This window comes from Martes martes (assembly GCF_963455335.1).
Source record: "Martes martes genome assembly, chromosome: 7".
Classification (NCBI taxonomy): domain Eukaryota; kingdom Metazoa; phylum Chordata; class Mammalia; order Carnivora; family Mustelidae; genus Martes; species Martes martes.
Window position 1 is genome coordinate 131282473 of NC_137894.1, and position 24433 is coordinate 131306905.

General features: G+C 49.2%; 2 protein-coding genes across 14 annotated transcripts in view; one reads left to right on the forward strand and one right to left on the reverse strand.

The window, feature by feature from the left end:
- The window catches only part of NUMB (NUMB endocytic adaptor protein), a 194197-nt gene extending 180553 nt beyond the window's left edge, over positions 1-13644 (forward strand). For 7 of the 13 annotated variants that reach the window (XM_080809641.1, XM_080809631.1, XM_080809642.1 and 4 more), the window contains 5 exons: positions 2597-2801; positions 4837-5127; positions 7534-7683; positions 10439-10678; positions 11556-13644. In XM_080809641.1, coding sequence (XP_080665767.1) covers positions 2597-2801; positions 4837-5127; positions 7534-7683; positions 10439-10678; positions 11556-12271 — 1602 coding nt within the window. In that variant the 3' untranslated portion in view covers positions 12272-13644. The remainder of the gene's footprint in view (positions 1-2596; positions 2802-4836; positions 5128-7533; positions 7684-10438; positions 10679-11555) is intronic. The other 6 variants (XM_080809634.1, XM_080809633.1, XM_080809635.1 and 3 more) reach the window with 3 other exon arrangements.
- A 972-nt stretch (positions 13645-14616) lies between these two features.
- Positions 14617-24433, reverse strand: part of PAPLN (papilin, proteoglycan like sulfated glycoprotein) — a 28875-nt gene continuing 19058 nt past the window's right edge. Inside the window, exons 22-27 of the mRNA XM_080809645.1 lie at positions 24127-24283; positions 23492-23629; positions 22685-22812; positions 22462-22570; positions 19414-19580; positions 14617-15962 (exon numbers count right to left, since the gene is read on the reverse strand). Coding sequence (XP_080665771.1) covers positions 15787-15962; positions 19414-19580; positions 22462-22570; positions 22685-22812; positions 23492-23629; positions 24127-24283 — 875 coding nt within the window. The 3' untranslated portion in view covers positions 14617-15786. The remainder of the gene's footprint in view (positions 15963-19413; positions 19581-22461; positions 22571-22684; positions 22813-23491; positions 23630-24126; positions 24284-24433) is intronic.

Sequence of the window (24433 nt, forward strand, 5' to 3'; positions counted from 1 at the left end):
AGATCACGACCTGAGCCGAAGGCAGAGGTTCAACCCACTGAGCCACCCAGGTGCCCCTCCAGAATGTTTTTCAAAGCTCTTGGAGAGGGGCACTTGGGTGACTCAGTTGATGAAGCATCTGATATTCAGCTCAAGTCCTGATCTCAGGGTCCTGTGTTAGAGCCCTGCATCAGGCTTCCTGCTCAGGAAGTCTGCTTCTCCCTCTTACTGCCCCTTCCCCTGCTCATGCGGCTCGCTCTCTCTCTCTCTCTCTCTCTCTCAAATAAATAAATAAAATTTTAAAAAAAGAAAAAGCTCTTGGAGACAGTGATATAAACTATTAAGAGTCCAGGCTCTGACTCGGATCTGGGTTTCAGGTCTAGTTCTGGTTCTTAGTAACTGTGGGATTTGTGGCAAGTCATTTAATATTCTTTAAGCCTTAGTTTCCACTTTCATAAAATGGAGATAACAGTTGTGAAGAGTAAATTAATAAAAGTACTTTTAGTATAGAGTTTGGCACAGGGTCACTGCCCTAAAAATGGTGGCTAATATTGTCAAATGTTCCTCCTTTGTTTGACACAGTGCTTTGAGAATGAGTTGAAGTAAATAAACTACACTTTCTTCTTCTGTGACTTCAGTAAGTCACAAAGCGATGTATTTTGCTATTACTACACAAAATCCAAAGAGTTCCCTTACATTAATTAAAACACTGTTTTATTGTCAAATCCTGGTCCTTCAGGCTGTTTGAATCTCCTTGGCTGGTGGTTGTCCTGTATCAGGATCACCTGGAGGGCTTGTTGGGGCGCCTGGGTGGCTCGGTGGGTTAAAGCCTCTGCCTTCGGCTCAGGTCATGATCCCAGGATCCTGGAATCGGGCCCTGCATTGGGCTCTCTGCTCAGCAGGGAGCCTGCTTCCTCATCTCTCTCTGCCTGCCTCTCTGCCTACTCTCTGTCTGTCAAATAAATAAATAAAATCTTAAAACAAAAAACAAAACAGTGTGTTAGCTGGGATGTCTGGGTGCCTGGTGGCTCAGTCGGTTAAGCATCTGCCTTCAACTCGGGTCATGATCCCAGGGCCCTGGGATTAGGTCCCACACTGGGCTCCTTGCTCAACTGGGAGCCTGCTTCTCCCTCTGCCCTGCCACTCCCACTGCTTGCATGTGCGCTTGCTCTCTCTCTCTCTCTCTCTCTCTCTGACAAATAAATAAAATCTTCAAAAAAATAAAATAGTTTGTTAGGCCCCACCCTCAGAGTTTTTCAAAATTCGGTGGATCGCAGATGGAGGGACTTGGAGAGGGTCTCTCTTCAAGAACTTCTGCCCTAGGCCTAGGAGAAATAAGCTTCTTAGGGCTGTAGCTCTGTTCTTAGAATAGAGCTGTTCAGATGCAGACAGGTTCTGAAATTTTTTCAGTACTCTCTCCTATTTCATGCTTCAGTGCTGTACTCTTAATATCATCCTCCTGAGAAGTTAGATGGAAACTCATGTGGATGAATAAAAAGTAACTGTCAGTTCTTAGTAGGCAGTTATGTGAAATCTTACAGTTTATAAATGTGTGACAAAAGGCATTTCATACATGACTTCCTATTGTATCTGATACTGGCATATAAAATGCAGGGAAGTTGCTCAGAACCATATGTAGGAGTAGCTGCCTATACTGTGTGATTTTGAGAATTCCACAGAGAGCTCCCTGTCCTCAAATAACTTTTTTCACTGTTAGTGATACCAGTAGTTACTGTATCATCTCTAACTTTTTTATTCCACAATTAGATATATGGTTTAAAATACAGATAACCCTGATAAAAATAATCCATTGAGTTTATTAAATTTACTCTAGGTTACCCAGTTTATCTTTAAAACAATATTTAGTTTATATAAACTCTCCTCTCTTCCCACACACAAACAAATCAATTTTATCTATTTAATTCCTTTATAAGTAGGGAGTGTGGTGGACGAAATCCACCTGTGTGTGGGTGGGAGGGAGAGTTGAGGTAAAAGAGAGCTGGAAGATAGGGAAGGTAAAGGGGAAAGCATCAAAGTGATGAGGGCCTAGAATGGGGAAGGGTGTTTAGGGAGGGAGCATTCGGAAAGGGGAGACTGAGAAAGCTAAGCTTTCCTTTTCATAATTCCTGAGTCATCTCTGGAGGTGTATTTAGTTAGCCAAAGTTTTAAATTTACATCCTGTCGACAGTCTGTTTAGCCTCCTGAAACTTGCCCTGCCTTTCCAGTAGTTTCTTAGAAATGCTTGGTACCTATTACCACTGTTCCCCTAAATGGCAAATGCAGGATTTGTGTCAGGACTTAGGGCTTCAGACCTTGAGTAGCATCTCCTAAGCTGATGGCCAGAGCTAACATGAGTGACAGAGGGGGCCTGACTGATAAGGAGGTCTCTGGGGCAGCACACAAAGGCACAGTGCCCACCACAGTAAAGTATCATAAGCATGACCTGATATAATTTATTCGTTTAATTTGCCATATTGGTATGTTAAATTACAATTTTTAAGCTGGAGTTTCCAACATTTTGCCATGTGTAAAAAACACTTATTTGTGGTCCAGGCTAATTTGTAGTTGTTGGTACTGTAACTCTAAAAAAGTTTCTTAAACCTTCTGTTACGTACAGGGTGAAAGATTGAGTCATGCAGTAGGCTGTGCTTTTGCGGCCTGTTTAGAACGGAAGCAGAAGCGGGAGAAGGAATGTGGAGTGACTGCTACTTTTGATGCCAGTCGGACCACTTTTACAAGAGAAGGATCGTTCCGCGTTACAACAGCCACCGAACAAGCAGAAAGAGAGGAAATTATGAAACAAATCCAAGACGCCAAGAAAGGTACAGTCTGTTCTGCTACAATTTGCATTTATGCAAGTTAACATTTGGAAGCTCGCAGGGGTAAGCTTTCTCACAGTCAGAGAGAACTCTTAGTAATTTACGAAGACCTTCAGAACAAAGCTGAAAACCTAAACAAAGGCCTTTCCATTAGAGTGGCTTGTTTTGTGGCTTCTGAGATGTTTACTGTTTCCATTACCGGAAGCTGGGGAGGAGGCTGAGAGGACATTTGAAGAAGCTACATTGAGGGAGCCTGGCTGATAAGGAGGTCTCAGGGGCTGCTCACAAAAGCACAGTGCCCACTACAATGAAGTATCATAAGCATTACTTAGGATAATTTATTCATTTAATTTGCCAGAGTGATACATTAAATTATATATTAAATTATAATTTTAAGCTGGAGTCCCTAACATTTTGCCTTGTGTACAAACAGACTTATTTGTGGTTCAGGGTAATTTGTAGTTATTGGTACTATAACTCTAAAAAAGTTTTTTAAACCTTCTGTTCCCCCCACGTTTAAAACAAAATTGGGGAAATCCACATCCTAGAACAGACTTCTAATTCTGATGCATCTGATCTCTCTGAGAAGCAAATGCTACCAACAACCTACATCTTGAAGGAGGAAGTACAGGTTCCAGGTTCAGGATGCAAGGGGCCCGCTGATGGTGATGCTGGGCGCAGGTGCGGGCAGAGAGTTCACAGCCGTGTGCACTTCATATTAGATGATAGCTGTGTTTTAGTGCTTTAGTGAAGAAAGTCCATAGATTTTGAGAAGCTAACCTATCTTCTTCCCAAAGCCTCTGTTAACGTTAGTGTGTGATTTTTGCAGAGTTGGTGAATTTTTTGCAGGTACACATGGCAGCATAGCAGAAATGCCTGTGGGAGTTATTCAGGGGTCTGTTGTCCAAAGTCGGGTTTGAGTGTATTGTAGAACTAAGTGATAGGGCTTAGGAAAAATGTTTCACATTCTTGTGTACAGCTAGAGTCGAAACCGACGAGGAATGTTTTGGAATTAAACCATTCAGTTTAAATATTACATTAATAAAAACTTGCTCATTTTTTACTCTATCCTTTTAGTTCTAAACCAGCCACTTTAGAGAATACCATTAGTCTACTACTACTGACTCAAACAACTCTAATTCTTAAAGCCAGAAAATATATATATATTTTATTTGAAATTAAATTCTTGATTACGATTTTTAAAAATGTCTTATAAGCATTATGTTTGCACCAGATACCGAAGAATAAAAAACACCATGCTATTCTTATCAGAAAATTTAATATGTATAGCTATTATTTAGTGGGCTTCAGTGATTTTTCAGACTGGAAGCATATTCTTTAATAACACCAAATACTCCTCCTTGGTACACATAGCACCTGCTGAAGTGGTTGAGTCCTAGCATCTAGAGGATTATGAGCAGAGGCGGATAGAGATTTACCACCACCAGAATGGGACTCAGCTGGTGCTCACAAGGAGATGGTTATGTATTTAGGTGTAATCCAGTTTAAAATTTTACTTCTGTTTGCCTTTATTCTGATGAGCCACAAATGCACATTATTTATGATTTTAAAAAGAGTGCTTTATGACATTCTTTAACATCTAACCAACACTTGGTTGGACCTTTCTGTCCCTGGCACTCCCAAAGTCCTCTCCCCTCAAAAAAGCAAGTGAACAAGCATTGAAAACTATGAATCATCATTCTTTAAAGGACCTCACATAGGAGTTCATAGGTGCTGGGTTTTTGGTTTTTTTTTAATCTTGGTCAGAGTCTTTAAGTCTTAAGTTATGAATCCCTGCATGAGAATCAAAGATCTAATATTTGTGTCTTAGTAGATATGCCATGACGTGTAGTAGGATATTAAACCTTTTATTTGTCTGAAATGTAGGAGATCTGAGCGCTGCTTTTAACCTGTCCTTTAAGAGACACATTGGGAAGGAGTTGGGTAAAAGGACCTAGGAGGGTTTGGAGTTCCTCCACGTTATAAGCTGGAATTATTTGAAGACTGCTAAGGTCCTCTTTCTCTTGACTTTCTTGAGCTGAAACAGATAAGACAGTTGGTTCATCAGTGGCCCCTGGCAATACAGCCCCATCCCCGTCCTCTCCCACCTCTCCCACTTCGGATGCCACTGCCTCCCTGGAGACGAACAATCCTCATGCCATCCCACGCCGGCACGCACCCATTGAACAACTTGCTCGCCAAGGCTCTTTCCGAGGATTTCCTGCTCTCAGCCAGAAGATGTCACCCTTTAAACGCCAGCTCTCCCTGCGCATCAACGAGTTGCCTTCCACTATGCAGAGGAAGACTGATTTCCCCATAAAAAATGCAGGTAATGCAGCATCTGCCTGACTCACTGGTGCTCCAGCACAGAAGCGTTATCATCACTTCTGGTGGAGACACTAATCCCGTCAGACTAGCCACCCCTCTCACTCTGAGGCTGATTGCTGGTTATATGTATCTTGCATCATTACCCCCTAGGAGACTACTAAGGTTCATGCAGGGGGATGTGAATTGTTCATTTCTCTTCAACAAATAGGTGACAGAGCCATGATGGGAGTTCGTGGACCGAGCTGCAAGGCTTGCAGTTTGTCCTGATGGAAGTACACTACCTCTCAGCCAACCTACTTCCAAACATCAAGGGTCTCGAGTTTCCGTTCTTATTCTACCATTTGGGACCCAACAGAGAATTAATTTAAAAGGCTTTGGAAACACATCTCTTCAAATGGTATTACTGTCAGATGTACCAGAAGAAATGGATAAGTGCTCATTGTCCTTGTGGCTCGTTGGCTCCATACAGAGGAAACTCTAAACGGGTTTCCTGTTTAAATCAGAAATCTGTTGTTCATCAGAGACAGTGGGCTTGCTCACACATATCCATTACCTTTCAGAACTGCCACACAGGCCTTTGTGTGGCCCCTGTACAGCTGAGCCACCCTGGTAGCTCTATCCTCATCATAAGATCCGGAGCTAAAGTGTCAGATCTGGTCAGTGCTTTTTTGGGCTCTTTTTTACTTTGCTCTGAGACATGTTGAGCCAGTGCCATAACAGGATATAAGGAAGGTGTGTTTCAGTGAGACACTCCCGCTGGTGATATATAAAAGTTCAGAGAGTTCAGTTTTTTTTTTTTGTTTTTTGTTTTTTTTTTAAAGATTTTATTTATTTATTTGACAGACAGAAATCACAAGTAGGCAGAAAGGCAGGCAGAGAGAGGAAGGGAAGCAGACTCCCTGCCGAGCAGAGAGCCCGATGCGGGGCTCGATCCCAGGACCCCGAGATCATGACCTGAGCTGAAGGCAGAGGCTTTAACCCACTGAGCCACCCAGGCGCCCCAGTTCAGTTTTTTTTGACTGTTGAAACTAGACCTACCAACAATTGGACTAGATGATTACTGAGGGTCTTTCCAGCTCTCAGCTCCTGTAAAAACAGAAACTCCAGATGCTTTCAGGATCTTGTCTTCAGCTCTCCCCTGGAGCAGATGGGAAACAAAAAACATTCTTTTCACAGCTGAGTGAAAGAAAGGTTCACAGGGGCGCCTGGGTGGCTCAGTGGGTTAAAGCCTCTGCCTTCGGCTCAGGTCATGATCCCAGGGTCCTGGGATCGAGCCCCGCATCGGGCTCTCTGCTCGGCAGGGAGCCTGCTTCCTCCTCTCTCTCTGCCTGCCTCTCTGCCTACTTGTGATCTCTGTCTGTCAAATAAATAAATTAAAAAATCTTTAAAAAAAAAAAAAAGAAAAAAAGAAAGGTTCACATATTATCAGCTTCCCCAGTGATGTAGAAGTATCCCAGAGTCATTATTAAGAACAAAGCCTCTGGAGTCCTGGACCCCAGTTTGCTTTTTCATGTTATCACGGTTCATATACTTGCTACTTTGGTGTTTTTGGTTTTTGTTTTTAGAGCAGGGGGTGGGGTGGGGAGGTGGGAGAAGGGGTTAAAGAGAGAGGGAGAGAGAGAATCTTAAGCAGGTTCCATGCCCAGCATGGAGCCTGATGCAGGGCTCAGTCTCACATCCCTGAGATCATGAGCTGAAACCAAGAGTTGGACATTTAACCGACTGAGCCAGCCAGGTGCCCCTGTACTTGCAACTTTGGAAAAAAGAGTGATGACATGGTCGGAGCTTCTTACAGAGAAAAAGAGCTGCACTGCTGCCCCTGACTTTAACCCATTTCCTGATAGAGTTACTAAGTGGCTCCAGAACTGTACCCAGACCTTGGAAACTAGTTGGGAGACAAACAGGTTGGAGATGTCTTCCAGAAAGATCTAACTGGCAGAAAAAGAGAACACCAAGTTCTCAGTAGTTTCACACAGGAAAGGATATAAAGAAGTCTGGGGATTGGCAGGGAGGAAGATAGTCCTTAGTATATGAATTGTTGACATTTTATATCAAAATTTTTTAAGATTTTATTTATTTATTTGACAGACAGAGATCACAAGTAGGCAGAGAGGCAGGCAGAGAGGGGGGAAGCAGGCTCCCCGCCGAGCAGAGAGCCCGATGCGGGGCTCGATCCCCTGACCCTGAGACCATGACCCGAGCCGAAGGCAGAGGCTTTAACCCACTGAGCCACCCAGGCACCCCTTTATATCAATTTTTAAAGCTGTTTTTATAGCCCCACTTGACAGTTGAGACTTTTCTTTCACAAATAAGGGATGCATTATAGAAATGCCACCTAGCATCATACTGTTCTGTTTTAGAATTACTCAGTTTTCCTGTCTGGAGCCATTTTTTGTTTGCCTTGCAGTGCCAGAAGTAGAAGGAGAGGCAGAGAGTATCAGCTCCCTGTGCTCACAGATCACCAATGCCTTCAGCACACCCTCCGAGGATCCCTTCTCATCTGCCCCAATGACCAAACCAGGGACCGTGATAGCACCGCAGTCTCCTGCCTTTCAAGGTTGGTACCCTCTTGGCCCGCTCAGTTCTCCTTAAAGCTTGTACTTCTGTGGCACAGCTCACTGACTGTTGGTTGGCACCCTGAGCTTCCCAAGAGCTGGTCAGACCCATTAATTTCCCTGTCTGATGATGTCTCAGATGCCTTAATTTCCCTATTCCACAATGTCTTTGTTCTGTGTCCCAGTCCTGTTTCCTAAAATGTCTGCATTCATACTGCATGTACCTATCATCTTTGATCCCATTCTGTTAGGAGCTTTTGTAGTCCCCCACGCCCTGCTTTATTTGCCACTTAACCGTTAAGAGTGTTTCCAGCTAGCTCTCTAGAACCAGCAGTCATCAGAGTTGGTTCCAGTGTATACCTTTTTTAAAAAAATTTTTTTTAAGATTTTATTTATTTGTCAGAGAGCACAAGCAGGGGGAGTGGCAGCAGATGGAGAAGCAGGCTCCCTGCTGAGCAAGAAGTCTGATGCGGGGCTCAGTCCCAGGACCCCGGGATCATGACCCGAGCAGAAGGCAGATGCTTAACCAACTGAGCCACTCAGGCACCACACAGCTATGCGTTCTTAGCAGAGTAGTTCTCAACCCGGGGCGAATTTGCTCCCTTCAGGGAAGATTTCGCATTCACTGGTGACATTCTTGGGTGTTAAAACCTGGAAGGGGTGGTTGCTACTGTCATCTGCATAGAGACTGAGGATGGTACTAAAAATCCTTCAGTGCACCCAATAGCTGCCCTCGTGACAAGGAATCAGTCATCTGGCCCAAATGGTCAGTAGTGCCAAGGCTGAGAAGCCCTGGACTCACCTCATCTTCCTCCTGTCACAAGAGGCTGTTAAAGAAAAAGGCACTTCTTCTGGCTCTTTAGTTCATCTTCTATAACAAGTGTCCTAAAATTTGCCTTTGTAAAGGCACTGAAGAGTTACTAAAAGTTGTTCTCATAGATGCCGAGTTAATAGTTGGTTTTGACTCTGAAGTCCGCAAAGAGTCTATATATAATTTAAATTATAGACTTTTAGAATTTGAACTCTTATAATCACCATTTCTTTATTTCTTTTGCAAAAGAGCTCAGAATTTTTTTTTAAGATTTTATTTATTTATTTGACAGAGAGATCACAAGTAGGCAGAGAGAAAGGGGGAAGCAGGCTCCCTGATGAGCAGAGAGCCCAACACGGGGCTCGATCCCAGGACCCTGAGACCATGACCCGAGCTGAAGGCAGAGGCTTTAACCCACGGAGCCACCCAGGTGCCCCCAGAAGAAGATTTGCTGTTGGAGACAGTACCCTATTCCTACCAGAGGAAGCTACTACATGCTTTCGTTCAGTCTCTTTTTAATAACAAAAAGAAAAAAAAAGTCCATTATAATCATGCGCTCCAAATGGCTTTTCATTTCATATAACAAATATTTATAATACCTATAGTAGGCACAATTTGTTGAGCACTTATTAGCACTGTGGCTGCCACATCTTGGTGAGGACTCATGCATTTTCTCACCTCATTTAATCTCCACAACAACCCTTTGAGGTAAGCATTACAGATAAGGAAAATGAGGTTCAGAGAGATTGAGTAAATTGCCCAAATTGCACAGTCAGGATTCAAACCCAGGTCTCTCTGAATATCCTACCTGTTACATTCTGCTGCCTCTGTGCTTGTTTACAGTGGGATATACAGAACTGAATAGAACATAGTCCTTTCCCTTTCCCCAGACTACCGGTCTGTGGATGAGCTAGTCTTTCAGACAAGCCCTGGGGTAAATAGTACCAATGCTGTAAGCATGGTTGCCTGGTCTTAAAGAGGGAGTGATTAAAAGCAAAGGGCAAGGAACAGTGCCTGCTTGTCTGCTCTGTACTAAATACGATAGAGAGCTGGGCTAAGGAACAGAAACTCTTGGAAAAGGTATCTGGAGTAAAGGAGCAAAGGTTAAGAGATTTTAATAAAGAGAGAGGAAAGAATAATAGTACTTTGAGATATTTTGAACATTACTGAGGGGGGAAATCTTCAGAAAAGAGAGATGAGATTAATTCTGTAGGGAATTACAAATTTATTAACCAAATGAAAACATATACCAAATTTGATTTCTCATTTATAGCATGAGTATACGAGCCTTAGGGGGTTTTTGAGAGAATTAGATAGGATGATGCATTCTCAAGTAATGTTAATGAAGTATATTAATGATCATAAGGGATCATTATATTTAACCCATTGTTATTGTTGGCATCATTTGAACTTTTGGAAGAGTGGTAGGAGAAGGAAATACTTTATCTACATGATTATACCAAAGGCCAAGCTATATCTGGAATAGATTTTTGCTGCTTGTTAGACAAAGCAGCTTTGTTCAGCTTAATTGGAAATTTTTTTTCTAGGTTTCATTCCCTCTCCCCCTGTACACATATTTTCCTAGAACGGTCATTTGACTTTTTTTTTTTTTAAATCAGTGTAGCTATTTTATTTTATTTTTTTTTAAGATTTTATTTATTTGACAGAGAGAGAGAGATCACAAGTAGGCAGAGAGGCAGGCAGAGGGGGAGGGGAAGCAGGCCCCCTGCTGAGCAGAGAGCCCGATGTGGGACTCCATCCCAGGACCCTGAGATCATGACCTGAGCCGAAGGCAGAGGCTTAACCCACTGAGCCACCCAGGTGCCCCCAGTGTAGCTATCTTAATTACAACTTCTAATTCCCTCTTTGCCAAAAGATTTGTGTATCCATTGCAAGATGGCATGGTTATCGCAACACCAACTTTTCTGTCTTATCTGTTCCACCAGTATCGCACATTGGCCTGACTGACCCAGCTTCCGGGGGTCGCCCGTCCACCCTGCATGAATTAACTCCATCGATGTTGTCTGCTCCCATTGTAGCTAATGGCACTGACTCAGCCTTCCATGTGCTTGCTGCTAAGCCAGCCCATACCGCTCTAGCACCCGTAGCAATGCCTGTGCGTGAAACCAACCCTTGGGCCCATGCCCCTGATGCTGCTAACAAGGGAATTGCAGCCACACATTCGGGTAAGGTGGCCATGGATGGTGAGGATTCTGGGATCAGATGAGTGACGCCTGTTCAGGAATCAGCCATTTACCTGAGTGGGAACCAGGGAGGAATCCTTTCAGGAACAGTATGATCCCCCCAGAAAGAGATGGCGAAGGAGACAAACTCAAGAGATTAGATTCAGTAGTTCTTAGGGTTATGAAATAGAGCCAACCCGTAGAGCTTTCATAAAATACAGATTCCTGTGCCCTACCCTGAGGCAGCCACTGAATTTGGATGTGTGTGGACATGCCTATAGCAGTTGGGTGGCAGGCCTACAGAAAGGGCTGCCAAAAGTACTTCATTTTTGCTTTTCTGTACTTCCCAGTTTTCCTATAGTGAACATTTGTTAACTGTAAAATCAGAACAAAAAAAAAATTTTTTAGAACAAATTTTAAATAGTAATGAAGGCAGTTCACCTGAAGGATAACATGTGTCTTGAAGTGAGACAGGGGCCGTGAGGCATATGGCCAAGTCACTGGTTATTTTTATTCTGTTAGAGCAGAAGATGAATCGCCTTGGGCCCTGTAGAGCATGTGCAAGCTGGTCTCTGTACCATGGAGTACAGTAGAGCAGTAGGAAAGGGTTTCTGATGCCAGCCAGTTGCCTTCGTTGCATGCAGTCGAGCCCTATCTAGACAGCTCCTCCGTATGGCTGAGACAGCAGCATGGTCTGACACGTCGTTCCCTTTGTCCTAAAACAATACCTCCTCAGCTGGTTAAAGAGACTTTTCTCCCACCGGCCAGAACCACGAAGTATCCACATGTTAGGATCAGCCAGGTAACCAAGGTTACCAGGTAAGGAAAGAAGCCCCTAAAGATTGATTCTTTTGTCTCTCTCCATCGTGTTTGTTCCCAGGGACCGAGTGGGGTCAATCTTCTGGTGCTGCATCTCCAGGTCTCTTCCAGGCTGGTCACAGACGCACGCCCTCTGAAGCTGACCGCTGGTTAGAAGAGGTGTCCAAGAACGTCCGGGCTCAGCAGCCCCAGGCCTCTGCCGCTGCACTGCAGCCAGTTCTCCAGCCTCCTCCACCCACTGCCATGACCCAGCCAGCGCCGCCTTTCCAAGGGCATGCATTCCTCGCCTCTCAGCCCGTGCCAGTGGGTGTGGTCCCACCCCTGCAGCCAGCCTTTGTCCCTGCCCAGTCCTATCCTGTGGCCAATGGGATGCCCTATCCAGCCCCTAATGTGCCTGTGGTGGGCATCACTCCCTCCCAGATGGTAGCCAACGTGTTTGGCACTGCAGGCCACCCTCAGGCCACCCACCCCCATCAGTCTCCCAGCCTGGTCAAGCAGCAGACATTCCCTCAGTATGAGACGAGCGGTGCTACTGCCAGTCCCTTCTTTAAACCGCCTGCTCAGCACCTCAACGGTTCTGCAGCTTTCAATGGTGTAGACGATGGCAGGTTGGCCTCAGGAGATAAGCACACAGAGGTTCCTGTGGGCACCTGCCCAGTGGATCCTTTCGAAGCCCAGTGGGCTGCATTAGAAAGCAAGTCCAAGCAGCGTACTAACCCCTCTCCCACCAATCCTTTCTCCAGCGATTTACAGAAGACATTTGAAATTGAACTTTAAGCCGTCTCTATGGCTTACGTTATTTTGTCTGTACTTAGGCAAGGGCAGGGGCAGAGGTCAAAGGAGCAAAGGGAACTTTGTGTTCCCAGTCAGTATACTTTTCACTAATCCCAAAGGTCCCAAGGAGCATGTCCAGGCAGAGTTGTGCTAGGAAAGGTGATTTTTTTTAAAAAAATGGAAAAAACATTCCTAGAGAAGAGTTGTCTTGCAGTTAGGCTAAAGAAGTCAAAGAAATGTTGCCCTCTGTCCCCTTCTTTCTCCCTCAGCCCCTTACAAATCTCTGGCAACAGAGAGGCAGAAGTATCTGAACAGGAATTTGTATTCAAAGCACATTTACTGGAATATAAAACACAACGGGAAGCAAAACAATCTCCCTTTGTTTTTCAGGCCATTCACGTGCCGCCTCTCAGTACTGGCCTGTCAGGTCAAGAACATGGTGGCCTGTGCTTGGGCTCGGGACGAGAGGCAGGCTGTGCCGCCAGAATTCCCAGGAGGGCACATCAGCAGCTGCCCAACAGAGCTATATTTTAGGGGCAAAGTTGAGCTTCCACTTTGAGTAAGAATAAATATTATAAATATATATCAAAAAAAGCCAAAATCTTTATTTTTATGCATTTAGAATATTTTAAATAGTTCTCAATATTAAAAAGTTGTATGAGTTGTAAGTAATCTTGCCAAAGGTAAAAGGGTTAGCTGTAAGAAATTGTACATAAGATTGATTTATCAGTGATGCCTATCAAAGCGGAGAGAGGAAAGGTTGGGAGGTGCAGATGGGATCCTAGCTTACTTGGTATCATTCATTGTAAGTAGCACATTGCAGCAACAATCATGCATATGACCAATACAGTCACTAGGTTGTAGTTTTAAAGAAATGAAAGAGCAGTATTGTCCTGGTTTTGAACCTGTGATGAAATTCTAATGTCATTATTTTAATGGACTCAATCTAAGTACACTCTATAGAGAATATGTATTTTCTTTTCCGTACTGCTGCAGTTTATGTTAGTCCTCTAACACTAAGGTGACAATGACATAATCACGTCCATTGACGGGAGCGCAGGTTACTGTGTTGGTTTGTCATGTGGGTCTTGGTGGGTTTTGTTTTGTCCTTTACGTTTTGTCCCCAGGAGTTTCGTGGGGATGGAGATTGTAGTTTCATTAGCCGTGTGTGCGTCCGCCCCCTCCTCCCCGCCCCAAACCTGTGGTGAGCAGAGCATCTGTTGCCAGCTGCGGCCTCTTGACCTCTGGTAACAACATGAGATCCCATCTCATTTTTACTTTTGAACGTTGGCCTTACAATCAAATGTAAGTTATATATATTTGTACTGATGAGAATTTATAATCTGCTTTAACAAAAATAAATGTTCGTGGTAGAAGCTTTTGCCCATGAAGGGCTGGTCTTTCTCCTTTTCTTTATCAGCAAATATGTTGCCTTTTAGTTCTTTTTGGTCTGTTCTGCTATTCGGCGGCTGCTACAGAACCCTGATTTGGTGGCTAGAAGATCTTGTATTGGGACTAGTGTACTTTTTTTATTGAAGTATAATTGGCACAGTGTTAGTTTCAGGTGTACAACATACTGATCCAACAGTTCGTCCATTACACAGTGCTCACCACGGTAAGTGCGATCACCATCTGTCACCACACATGCTGTTACAGTATTATTGACCATAGTCCCTGCGTTAGACTTTTCCTCTCCGTGACTCCTAACTGGAAGATTGTACCTCTGAATTCATCCCTTTCATCTGTTTTGCCCTTCAGGACTGGTATATTCTTAAAACTCACTTTTGTGTTTATACTTTAGGCTTTGGTTGATCTAAGCATATCTCTGATGTCAGACTCCTGCTGCTCAGATTGTGGTCTGAAACAGGAGCATGGACTGCACCTAGGAGTGAGCAGAGGTACAGAATCTCAGCCCCACCCTCCCCACCCCCAGCCCAGTCATCAGAAAATACCCTGGAACGAGGTTCACCGGAAAGGCCCTGCTGGAGCGGTGAGTCTCAGCCTTGGATACATACTACAGTCACCTGAGGAGCTTTTAAAATCCTCACCCTGGTCCCTACTCCAGGCCAATAAGTCAGAGTGGTGGTGGGGGGACCCCCAAGTTCAGTTTTTTGTTGTTTTTAACTAAAAAAGCTCCCAGCACGGAAGAGGGTTGAGAACCACTGGTCCAGCTTGTTAGTGTTACTCTTTGCTATAACCTTAGCCCAGTACTCTGTGACTAGTTCTGAGAAGAGCTAGCAACCCTCGAACTCACCTTCTGAATGATGTTGCCAATTGGGGAGAACTGGGGAGTCCAAGAAAGTAGCCCTTAGTTTCCAGTTTGTATAGCAAAATTAGCCATGGTAAATGAAAGGGGAGCCTCCTCTGTATTTTTTTTTTAAGTGGAAAGAAAAAAAAAAAGCCTCTGCCCCTAATCCACATTTCCTGTGTTGACTGAGAGGTAGACCAAGAAGTGTCACTCGCCCATGATGCAGTTTCTTTTCCAGCCAGTGTGGTGGTAATAAAAGTCAGCTTTCCCCGTAATGCCTGCCTTTCCTATGTCCCGGAATAACCTGTCAGGTCCAGCCGGTCCTCTGGAGGATGTGTAGAAGGTCAACGTGGAAAGGGACCTGGAAGCTCGCTGAATCCAGGCCTCTCGTTTAGCAGCAGCGAGGAACGGGAGGTTCTGAGAGATGGAGGCGACTTCTGCCACCTCCAGCCATTTCGGAAACCGCTTCGTTGTTCATACATTGCCTTCCCCTTCTCTCCCTTGTCCTGCTGGTGCCGGTTTTTAATGGCCTGGTTCTGCCTCACAGATTCCTGCTGGGGGAGGAGAGGGTCCCCGCTGGTCACTGTGCAGAGCGGGTCAGCTCGATGCGGGGTGAGGTGACCCTCTCAGCCAGGCTCTGCACGTTAGCCTCAGGAGGGGGGGGGTCTTTCCGGAGGAAAGGAAGGTGCTCCCCCAGTTCGGCCGTGCTGACGGCACCAGCTGCTGCTCCTTCACCCCGTCCCCATCCTGAGCGCATGTGCCGTGCTGCACTCAGCGGCAGTGCTCACAAGCGCGCCATTAACTGTCCGCACTGGGGTTGGTGGGGGGGGGGGGTGTTGGGTTTGAAGCTGCCCGCCCGGAAGGGTGAGTGCGACCGGAGCAGTGGACCCGCTGTCTGACCCCACATGCGAGGGCGTTCTAGCAAAGAGAAATGGCTTGACCCGGCAGGAGTCAGTGTGCCCGGGAGATACATGGTAACTTCGAAACCCGTACACACCTCCCCACCCAGCTTTCAATGAATCGAGAACCCTGGTCACTTGCTTTAGAACCCCGTGAACTGATCCTTCATAACAGAAATGAGGGAGGAGGCCGGAAAGGGTGGCCTTCTCCAAGCAGATGCTTCTTGACAGCCGCCTGTGGTGGCAGAGAGCGAGGTGGGTGCTGGCCAGCCGGGCGGCCCGAAAGGGCCCCTTCTCTAAAGGACAGATCCCTTTGCCAGCCGGAGGCCACAGGCCGAGGGTTGCTTCGGGACCGGGCCCGCGGCCGGCCTTCATCCCTGCTGCCAGACAGGCTGAGCGGGAGGCTGGAAGCGGGAGCAGCTGGCGCAGCAGAAGCTGGAGTAATACTCGTTGCCGCAGAGCTGGGCCTTCAGGATCAGATCGCAGTTGGCGAGCTCGGGCTGGTCCGCACACTCCCTGCCGAGGGCCCCAGGCTGGCCGGGCAGCACTGCGGAAGCAACCGGGGAGAGAGCGAGGGGTAAGGAAGCTGTGGAGACTGAGAAGTCCCACCTGCCCTTTCTTTGCCTTAAAAGGAAAGCAACGGTAGGCGCTGCCAGGTTTCCAAAAAGCACAGTCGCTCTGTACTTACTCTTAACACCTCTGTGCAGCCCCCGACCCGGCTGTGGGCCTCACGGGACAGCCGGGGTCCTGCAGCCTCAAACCTTGACTACATGGGATGACTCATCCCTTGACGTTAACTCCCTGCCCTCGCACTTGTGACCTGCAGAGCTGAATGACGATTGCCTTCGCCCTTGGATTGGCAAGGAAAGGTGGGGCATCCGCCCTAAGTAAAATTCTGAGTTGGGCTAGAGCTTTTCGCCTTTCTCTCATTGCTGATTCCCTCTAACCTCAAAGGGTGTGTGCCTTCTGCAGCCCCAGTTTATCTCCTCACTTCGTTCCCCATCTTCCCAGTTTTCCCACTTCCCCCCGAGAGAGCCAGCGAGCTCTTAGGCAAGGTGATGAAGAGAACAGCCTTAGGAGCCATGGTTCTAACACTGCATGAAGCACAAAATGCTGGCTGCCGCCCCCTCTGAATGTGCTAGGAGCTTCGGTGCCTTAAAAACCCTTGTGAGAGGGGCGCCTGGCGAGCTAGGGCTGTAGAGCAAGGGACTCTCGATCTCAGGGCCGGTGAAAAAAAAAATTGAGTTTTATCCCACTGCTTCATCTTGGCAGTGAAGTGGCCTCATCTGGTTAATTTCCCTTTTCTTTCTGGAAGGGGCTCTTCTGACTCAGCTGGGTTAGGCCTGAATAGCACCTTCCCTGAAATCAGACCTCATGGGGCTGATCTTCATCTCCTCTCCCCTGCTTTCTCCCAGAATACAAGAAGATCATACCTGGGTGGTCTCAGTACCTGATTCTATACAGATCTGGGATATCAGTATAATGAGAGTAATAAGCTGGCCTTTAAACAACGGGTTTGAATTGTGCGGGTCCACATTTTTTTTTTCACTAAATACTGTACAATACTGTAAATGTATTTTCCTTAGGATTTTCTTAACATTCGTCTAGCTTACTTCGCTGGGGATACAGTATGTAATACAGATACAGTCCGTGCTAACTTTAGGGCTTTAGTCAAGAGGCTGTTAGTAAAGTTTTGGGGGGTCAAAGTTTTGGGGGGTCACGGATTCGACTGCACAGACGTTCCTCAGGAGTCAACCATACCCACACTTATATAAATATCAAGCCATTTGTGCATTTAAAAAAAAAAATCAGTAACTTTGGTATCGACTTGCTCTCAGCAGTTGCAGCCCGAGGGTAGGTGCCCAGCACCGTGAGGAAACACACCAGCTCTGCAGCCAGACCACCTGAGCTCAGTCCTGGCTTTCCTGCTTCCCAGCGGGGTGACTTTGGGCCAGTGACTCAGCTCTCTGCCTGTGTGGAGACGGGAACGGCTCCTTGGGCACACACTGACTGTGGCTAGAATTTGAGTGCTGAACTGTTTGGTGCCAGCCCCACTCCCTCTCCTTCAGAAAAGGAGCGAGCCTCTATGTTTTATCCCCCCGGTGTTTTCTGTTTCTCATCCCGGTCTTTTGGGCAAGAAGGTTGAGAAATCCTCAACAGAAGCGTGTCCCTTACGCCAGAGCGTGACTAACTCAAGGCCCGCTACCTGGACGCTCACACTAATTCCAGTATGCCACCAGACCACGGGTCGGGCACAGGGAGGCAGCCTCCAGCAGTGAGACCCTACAGAAAGCATAATCAACAAAATGAATACAAAGAGAGGGGCGAGACAGCTTCTAGTCAAGAAAGGCGCCCACAAAATAGGAGAGGAGCAACACTCCGCCAGCAGAGGGCAGGAGAAAGGTGTCCTGTCCAGGAGGCAGCCCAAGCCAGACACTGCAGCGTGCGACCACACATCAGCAGGCGCCCCACCAGACTTTGCTGTCAGATGGGTTTCTGATCATAATTTGGCTTCCCATGTAGACGTGTCTGCCATGAGTCACAGATACGAACACTTGGGTCCTCTGACAGCTCTTTCTCACACTAGTCTGCATGCCAGGTTGTCTCGGGTCTCGTTAAGTCTGGTTGGTTTGTAAACAAGAGCTCAATCTGCTAGGCAGGGGGGAGAGAAAACCGGCCCCCGTGGTCTAGCACTTTAGTAAAGGTCAGGCCTTCCTGCGCCCCTGCACTCAGTCACCAAGCCTGAGCACCCAGCGCTGTCCCAGGGGCTGTCCTAAGCAGCTCAGAAACTGGAAGCCTGCATGTCAGTCTGATTCACGAAGCAACGTTTCTACCGCGGACTTTCAGCCTCTAGCGCTGGCCACTCCCCACCTGCAGCATAGCAGGCTCAGAACCCCCGGGAGGAGGAGCTCTCCCGGGGCGGTGCTGGGGCCCTGACCACTGTGAGCATCCGGGCAGACAGCATGGGAGAGGCCCTCCTGAAAAGTCCGCTTCAGGCCTCAAGAGAGCTGGCGGCTCAGCCTGGGGTTCTGCCTTGCCGGTCAGTCCATGAGCCCATACCAAGGACACATGAAAGGGCAGGCTAGGCGGAGGGCAGGCCTTCGCCTGGCCCTCTGACTTGACTTTACAGCCCTTGTGAATCCAACATTAAGCCACAGTCTTTGTGAATCCAACATTAAGCCACAGTCTATCTTACCAATTTTGAGATGCGCTGATTTTCCCATTTCAACACCTCTCAAATTGGACTGCATCTGCACTGATGGTGTCTCAGCACTGTGTCATTTAACAGACAGAGCAGCATTTTTTTCTTAGTGGTATGACACTGCTGTACAACATCGGCCTTAGGTTCACTAAGACTCAACTCTGAGCAAGAGCTGGAGAACACAAACTGCTGAATAATGCAAGTAAAATTCTGCCCGTTACTGGTATAATCATTTAAGGAAAAGAATATTAAATATGAGGACTAGGGTCTAGTCCCAGCTTAGCCCCTCGTTGGTTGTATGGCTTACAGAAATGCCACGTATGGTCTCTGGATATCCGCCTCATTTGTAAGATGGGGACACTAATCCCTGCTCTTTCTGGGTTACATGGTCAAAGCACCGTAAAGGCACTTCTCAATCATAGGACCATTTTTTGCCGCACTGATTAGAATGGACACATTTAACGACCTCTCTGCCTTAAGTACTATAATGAAATTCCAGTCAGTCCTATTTCTCGGAATCAGTAAGTCTAAATGATATTTGACCAGATGCCTCCCTCCGCACCATCTCCTCCACCCTCACCATAGCTCTTCCAGGCAGTGAGGTCGCCTGCTGCACCGGGGAGGAGGGAGGCTCAGGAAGGTTGAGCCCCTTGCCACAGGTGACGCTCCCAGGAACTGGCAGAGTGAGCCAGGACCCAGGCTAGGGTCCCCCAGACCACAGAGCCTGCCCTCCCCGCCCCGTGCAGCACAAACCCAGCTCTCAGGAACGAGCAAGTCCCTGGGGTAGGCCCCTTACCCGGCGGGACCACCCTCACGTCGGTGCTGCGGCTCACTGCCTGGCTTCCACGGTAGGCGCTGCACGTGTACGAGCCCTCGTCTCTGGCCTGCAGGTTGTGGATCAGCAGGGTGCCATCTGGGGTCTGGTGGACGCGATGCCCGTCGGCCTGCACCGGCAGTCCATTCCTGGGGAGGAGGGGGGGAAGGATGCTGGGAGAGCCGGCCAGGGCCCAGGAGGAGACAAAGGGAGGAGGTAATCGTTGTGGACAGATGACCCTCACCTCAAGAAAGAGATAGGTCAGGGTGCCAAAAAGCACATTCTCATAGCAAAGTCACTCAAAAGTGAGGTGAACTCACTCTAACTGAGCACGCTGATCTAAGTTGTTGTGAATCTGCCTCTTGATCCACAAAGGAACCCGCTCTCACTTTTCATCAACAAAGGTCTTTTAAGGGGCACGTGGGTGGCCCAGTTAGCTTAAGCCTCTGCCTTCCGCTCAGGTCATGGTCTCAGGTCCTGAGATCGAGCCCTGCATCGGGCTCTCTGCTCAGCAGGGAGCCTGCTTCCTCCTCTCTCCCTGCCTGCCTCTCTGCCTCCTTGTGATCTCTCTCTCTCAAATAAATTAATTTTTCTTAAAAAAAGTTCTTTTAGGGGCGCGTGGGTGGTTCAGTGGGTTAAAGTCTCTGCTTTCGGCTCAGGTCATGATCCTGGGGTCCTGGGATCGAGCCCCGCATCAGGCTCTCTGCTTGGCGGGGAGCCTGCTTCCTCCGCTCTCTCTCTCTCTGCCTGCCTTTCTGCCTACTTGTGATCTGTCAAATAAATAAATAAAATCTTTAAAAAAAAAAAAAAAAGTTCTTTTAAGCAGCCATGAGGCCAGACCCTGTGCTCGGTGAGGGACATAAGCACTCCCTGCCTTGAGGGCGCTGGGCTAGGGTACAGGTGTTTAGGGGGTCTTCCCTGAGGATGACCTAGCTGAGCCCTGACCTGAGGAGGAGGAGGAGCAGCCGGCTGGTGAAAGGGAGAGCAAGGGGACTCGAGAACTCAAGGGGCAGTGGCCATGGTCAGAGCAGGGAGGGAAGTGGGCACAGCCTAGATAGGACTTTGGCCTGGACCCGACAGGGAATGGAGGGGTGTGAGCCAAGCAGGACGGACCAAGTATCTGCCCTTGGAAAGGCTCGCTTCCGGGGTCAAGGACAGGCCTGAAAGCAGAGAGCCGGGAAGTGGCCACGGCAGACGTGCACACATGGGGGAGGGTCTGATTTGTGAGGCGGGGGGCAAAGACGTGAAGGATGACAGAGGTTCAGGGCTTGGGTTTGGGGTGTTAGTGGCGCCTCTCCACCACGGGGACTCCCGGAGTGGGGAAGAGGGCTCAATGGTGAAGGCTCTTTTCCCCTATTTTGCATTTCGGGTGCCCATGAGATACCAGGAGGCGATGGATTTGGGGTCTAGACCCGGACAGTGTATCGGCAGGCACTGCATGACCCAGGAAACCACGTACCAAAAAGGTTACCCAAGGTGAAGTTAGATCAAGAACCACGGACAGCCCCTGAGGTGCACCAGCCTCTGAGGGATTGGCATGAGAAGACGAGCCAGCCAGGAAAACAGAAGCAGCAACCAAAGAAAGGACGAAGGCCAGAGGACAGGAGTTTCCCGGAGCCGAGGAGAGGGAGCAGGTCGGGGAGTGCAAGCGGTCGGCGGAAGGGCAGGTCATGTGGGGGCTGAGATTCGTCCAGAGGATGTAGAACAGGGCAGTGTCCCTGAAGCGGGGGTGGTGTGAGCCGCTGTGAGTCGGGAGGTGAGCAAGTGGAGACAACCGTCCGAACAGCCGTGCCGTGACGGGGAGACTCCATGAGAGGCCAGAGTCTGCGGGGACAGGAGGGTCAGAGCAGGGTATCTTTCGTTTTGCTTTGAAGAGGGGAGTCCTGGACATGTTCGCTACTAGGAAGACCAAAGAGAAGCAAAGAGGAAGATGCGGGCCCGCTAGAATCAGCAGAGGCCAGACCCGGTCAGCGCAGGCCCACACGGAGCACAGCTGCTCGAAGCCTACAGAGGCTCCCGGCCGCACAGGCCCCTTCCCAGCCTGACATCATCTCCAACACCCGCCTCTGAGGCTTGTTCAGGAACAGCCTTCCCCTCCTCAGCCTTCAGGGCCCAGACAAAGTCACATGCGTGGGGCCCTCTTCCTTGATCGCTCCAGAGAGGAGGCAGCCCCGTCCTCCGGGCACCGATAGCACTGAGGGCCGATCTCCGGAGCTCAGCGGACACTGGGCCGTCTCCTACCTGGGGGTGTCTGGGGGGCTCAGAGCACAGCAAGAGCCCCAGAGCCTGGGCGATTCCTGACACATGGCCAGGAGGAAGGTGGCAAAAAAACGTTTGCTGAGGGAATGAATGAGAGAGAAACTAACGTGGAGTAAAAGACCCCTGAGGTCTCCAAAGCTGAGTCTAGCCCAGGGTTCTCAACCCCAGGGGTAGAGTGCGCCACCCGGAGGACATCAGGAGACGTCTTTGGACGTCGTCGTTTGTCATGAGTCGTTTGTCATGACCGGAGGGAGTCCTGCTGGCATCTAGTTGGGTAGATGGCCTGGATGCGGCCAAACACCTCACAATTCACAGCACAGCCCCGACAATCAAGAATTATCCAGTCTGGGTGCCGGGGTGCCTCAGTGGGTTAAGCGGCCGCCTTTGGCTCAGGTCATGATCCTGGGCTCCTGGGACTGAGCCCCACATCCAGCTCCCGGCTCAGCGGGGAGCCTGCTTCTCCCTCTCCCCTCCATAAGACTTAGGGACCCACTGGCTCGCTCTCAAATAAAATCTTAATGAAAAAATTATACAGTCTGAAATATCAATAGCGCCGAGGTTGAGAAACCCTGGTGTAGCCCAACCAAGAGACCGGTCCTATGGGGCCTCGCTGTCAGAGAGAGGGTGCTGCAGCACCCCCACCGGAGGCAGGAGTTGAAGAATGAAGGGCGGGAACCGCACTATCCCTGCAGAAAGCTGGGCCACCTCCCAGGCTGGACAGCCTCAAGGATGCAGGTCTGAGGGCCAGGCCGGTGTGGACTAGAGCCTTACCTGGACCATCTGATGTTCACACTTTCTCCTGTCACCACACACAGCAGCCTGGCCGTGTCCCCCTCTGGCACCATCATAGTGGAGGGCAGCTCTGCGATGGTCAGCTCCCCTAGGCCCAAGGAGGAAGCATGGTCAGCCACTCGCTAATCCTGTCCCACCTGCGCCACCTGACCTCAGAGGTCACTAGCCCCACTCACCCTTCCGCTCAGGACTGCCACCTTACCCAGAACTCTGAGCTGGACCCATCTCTGGTCTCGGTCCTGCCCATTGAAAGCAACACAGGCATAGAAGCCACCATCTTCCACAGTCACGTGGCTGATGACCAGAGAGCCATCGGGCTGCAGCTGGTGTCTAGGGACAAAGCATAGTCAGGTGGCTCCATCCCGAGGGGGCTGGCAGGGTTTTCCCTTCCCTGGGGAAGGGCCAAGTGGACCCTACTGTTGCGTGGGGTCTGAGCAAAGGGCCATCTGACCTTAGGCCCTGAGGTCCTCCAGCTGCTGGCACTCTCATGTACTTGGAGGTGCCCGACTTTTAAGCCTGGCAATAGAAAAATCCTCTCAAGCTTCCGGTGTGGGTTGGTGGTTCTCGCTGTACTCATTCAGTAGGCTCAAATCTCAGTTCTGCCACTTAGGAGCTTTGTGGTATCCCCATGTGTAAAACGGGGATAAGAGCGCACCTACCTCAGGGTGGCTCTTGGGCAGAGGGAGAACAAGCCTCGTGCTCATAACGGGTACATGTCAGCTGTTGTGATTACAGCCAGAAATGGGTCTGTCTCCGTTTTGTCCCTCAGCCATCACCCCTCTTTAGCTGGCCCATTACTCCTGCCCACTCACCACGGGAAAGACCCAGAAACCCAAATGTCAGTTGGCCCCAGGAGCACTGCGGCCCTGCAGCAGTATCTCTCAAGAGCCACTGGGCTCCTGCTCAGGACGGACAGAGGTGGCGCCTGGCAACTCCCTCCCCCACAGTCTGCACGGGGTCAGGGGCTGGCAGTGGGACAGGAGGGCTGAGAGAGGAGCCGAACACAAACCTGGGGGAAGAGAGGGGCTGCCCATCTCTCTGCCACTCAATGGTGGGGGGCGGGAAGCCCTCAGCACGGCAGGTCAGCCGGACCCGCTGGCCTGGTTGGGCGTCCACCACCCCAGGCTGGCTCCTGTCCAGAAGCAGCCTGCAGAACACACCCCCACAGCCATGAGGGAGGCCCTTTGCACAAGCCCGTGGCCCCCTTCTCTCCTTCCAGACAGCTGCTTCACTCAGGTCAGGACTTTCCTGCCTTCCCTGCTGCCTGCTCCCACCCCTGCCCCAGAATCCTGACTGTCACCTCCCAGCCCTGCACCTCTGCTACTCAGTCCTTGACTTGGGCCCTCCAGCTCTCTGCAGCCCCTCTACAAACTTCAAGCCCTTCGCAGACCCTCTAGCTCCTGGTGCACTTGCCCTCCCTCAGCCCCTGGGTCCTGGGCCTTGGATCCCCCTCAACTGTTCGGGGAGGGGCGGGGGGCTCCCCCTCCTCGTAAGAGGCTGTGCTCAGGGAGCCACGTTTCTCTCATCCTCACCGAGCAGACCCCTATGCCCCACCCCGCCCCCTCCTTTCACCACTAAGACCCCCATCACCCCTGGGCCTCCAAGTGGGATAGGCCCAGAGCAGGACGGCACTGCTGGAGTTACCTGGTCGTGGGCCGAGGCTGCAAGGAGGAGATGGCCCCTGGGCCCCCTCTGTCCCCCACTAGGCTGGAGTCCCAAGGACTGCGGCCCTGAGCTGGGTCCCTGGTCCGAGGGAAGTGCCTTGGCTCAGCCTCAGACAGCACGGCCACACCACCACCCCCTGTCGATGCCAGAAGAGGTGAGCTATGCGGAGAATGTGGTGGAAGGAAGGGGGAGGGGCATGAAGCTGGCCGGGGACTTGTGGGAAAATGAGTGCCCCAGGGGCTAACCCAACTGGAGCACAGGGTCCCTGCCGGCAGGAAGGGCCGCT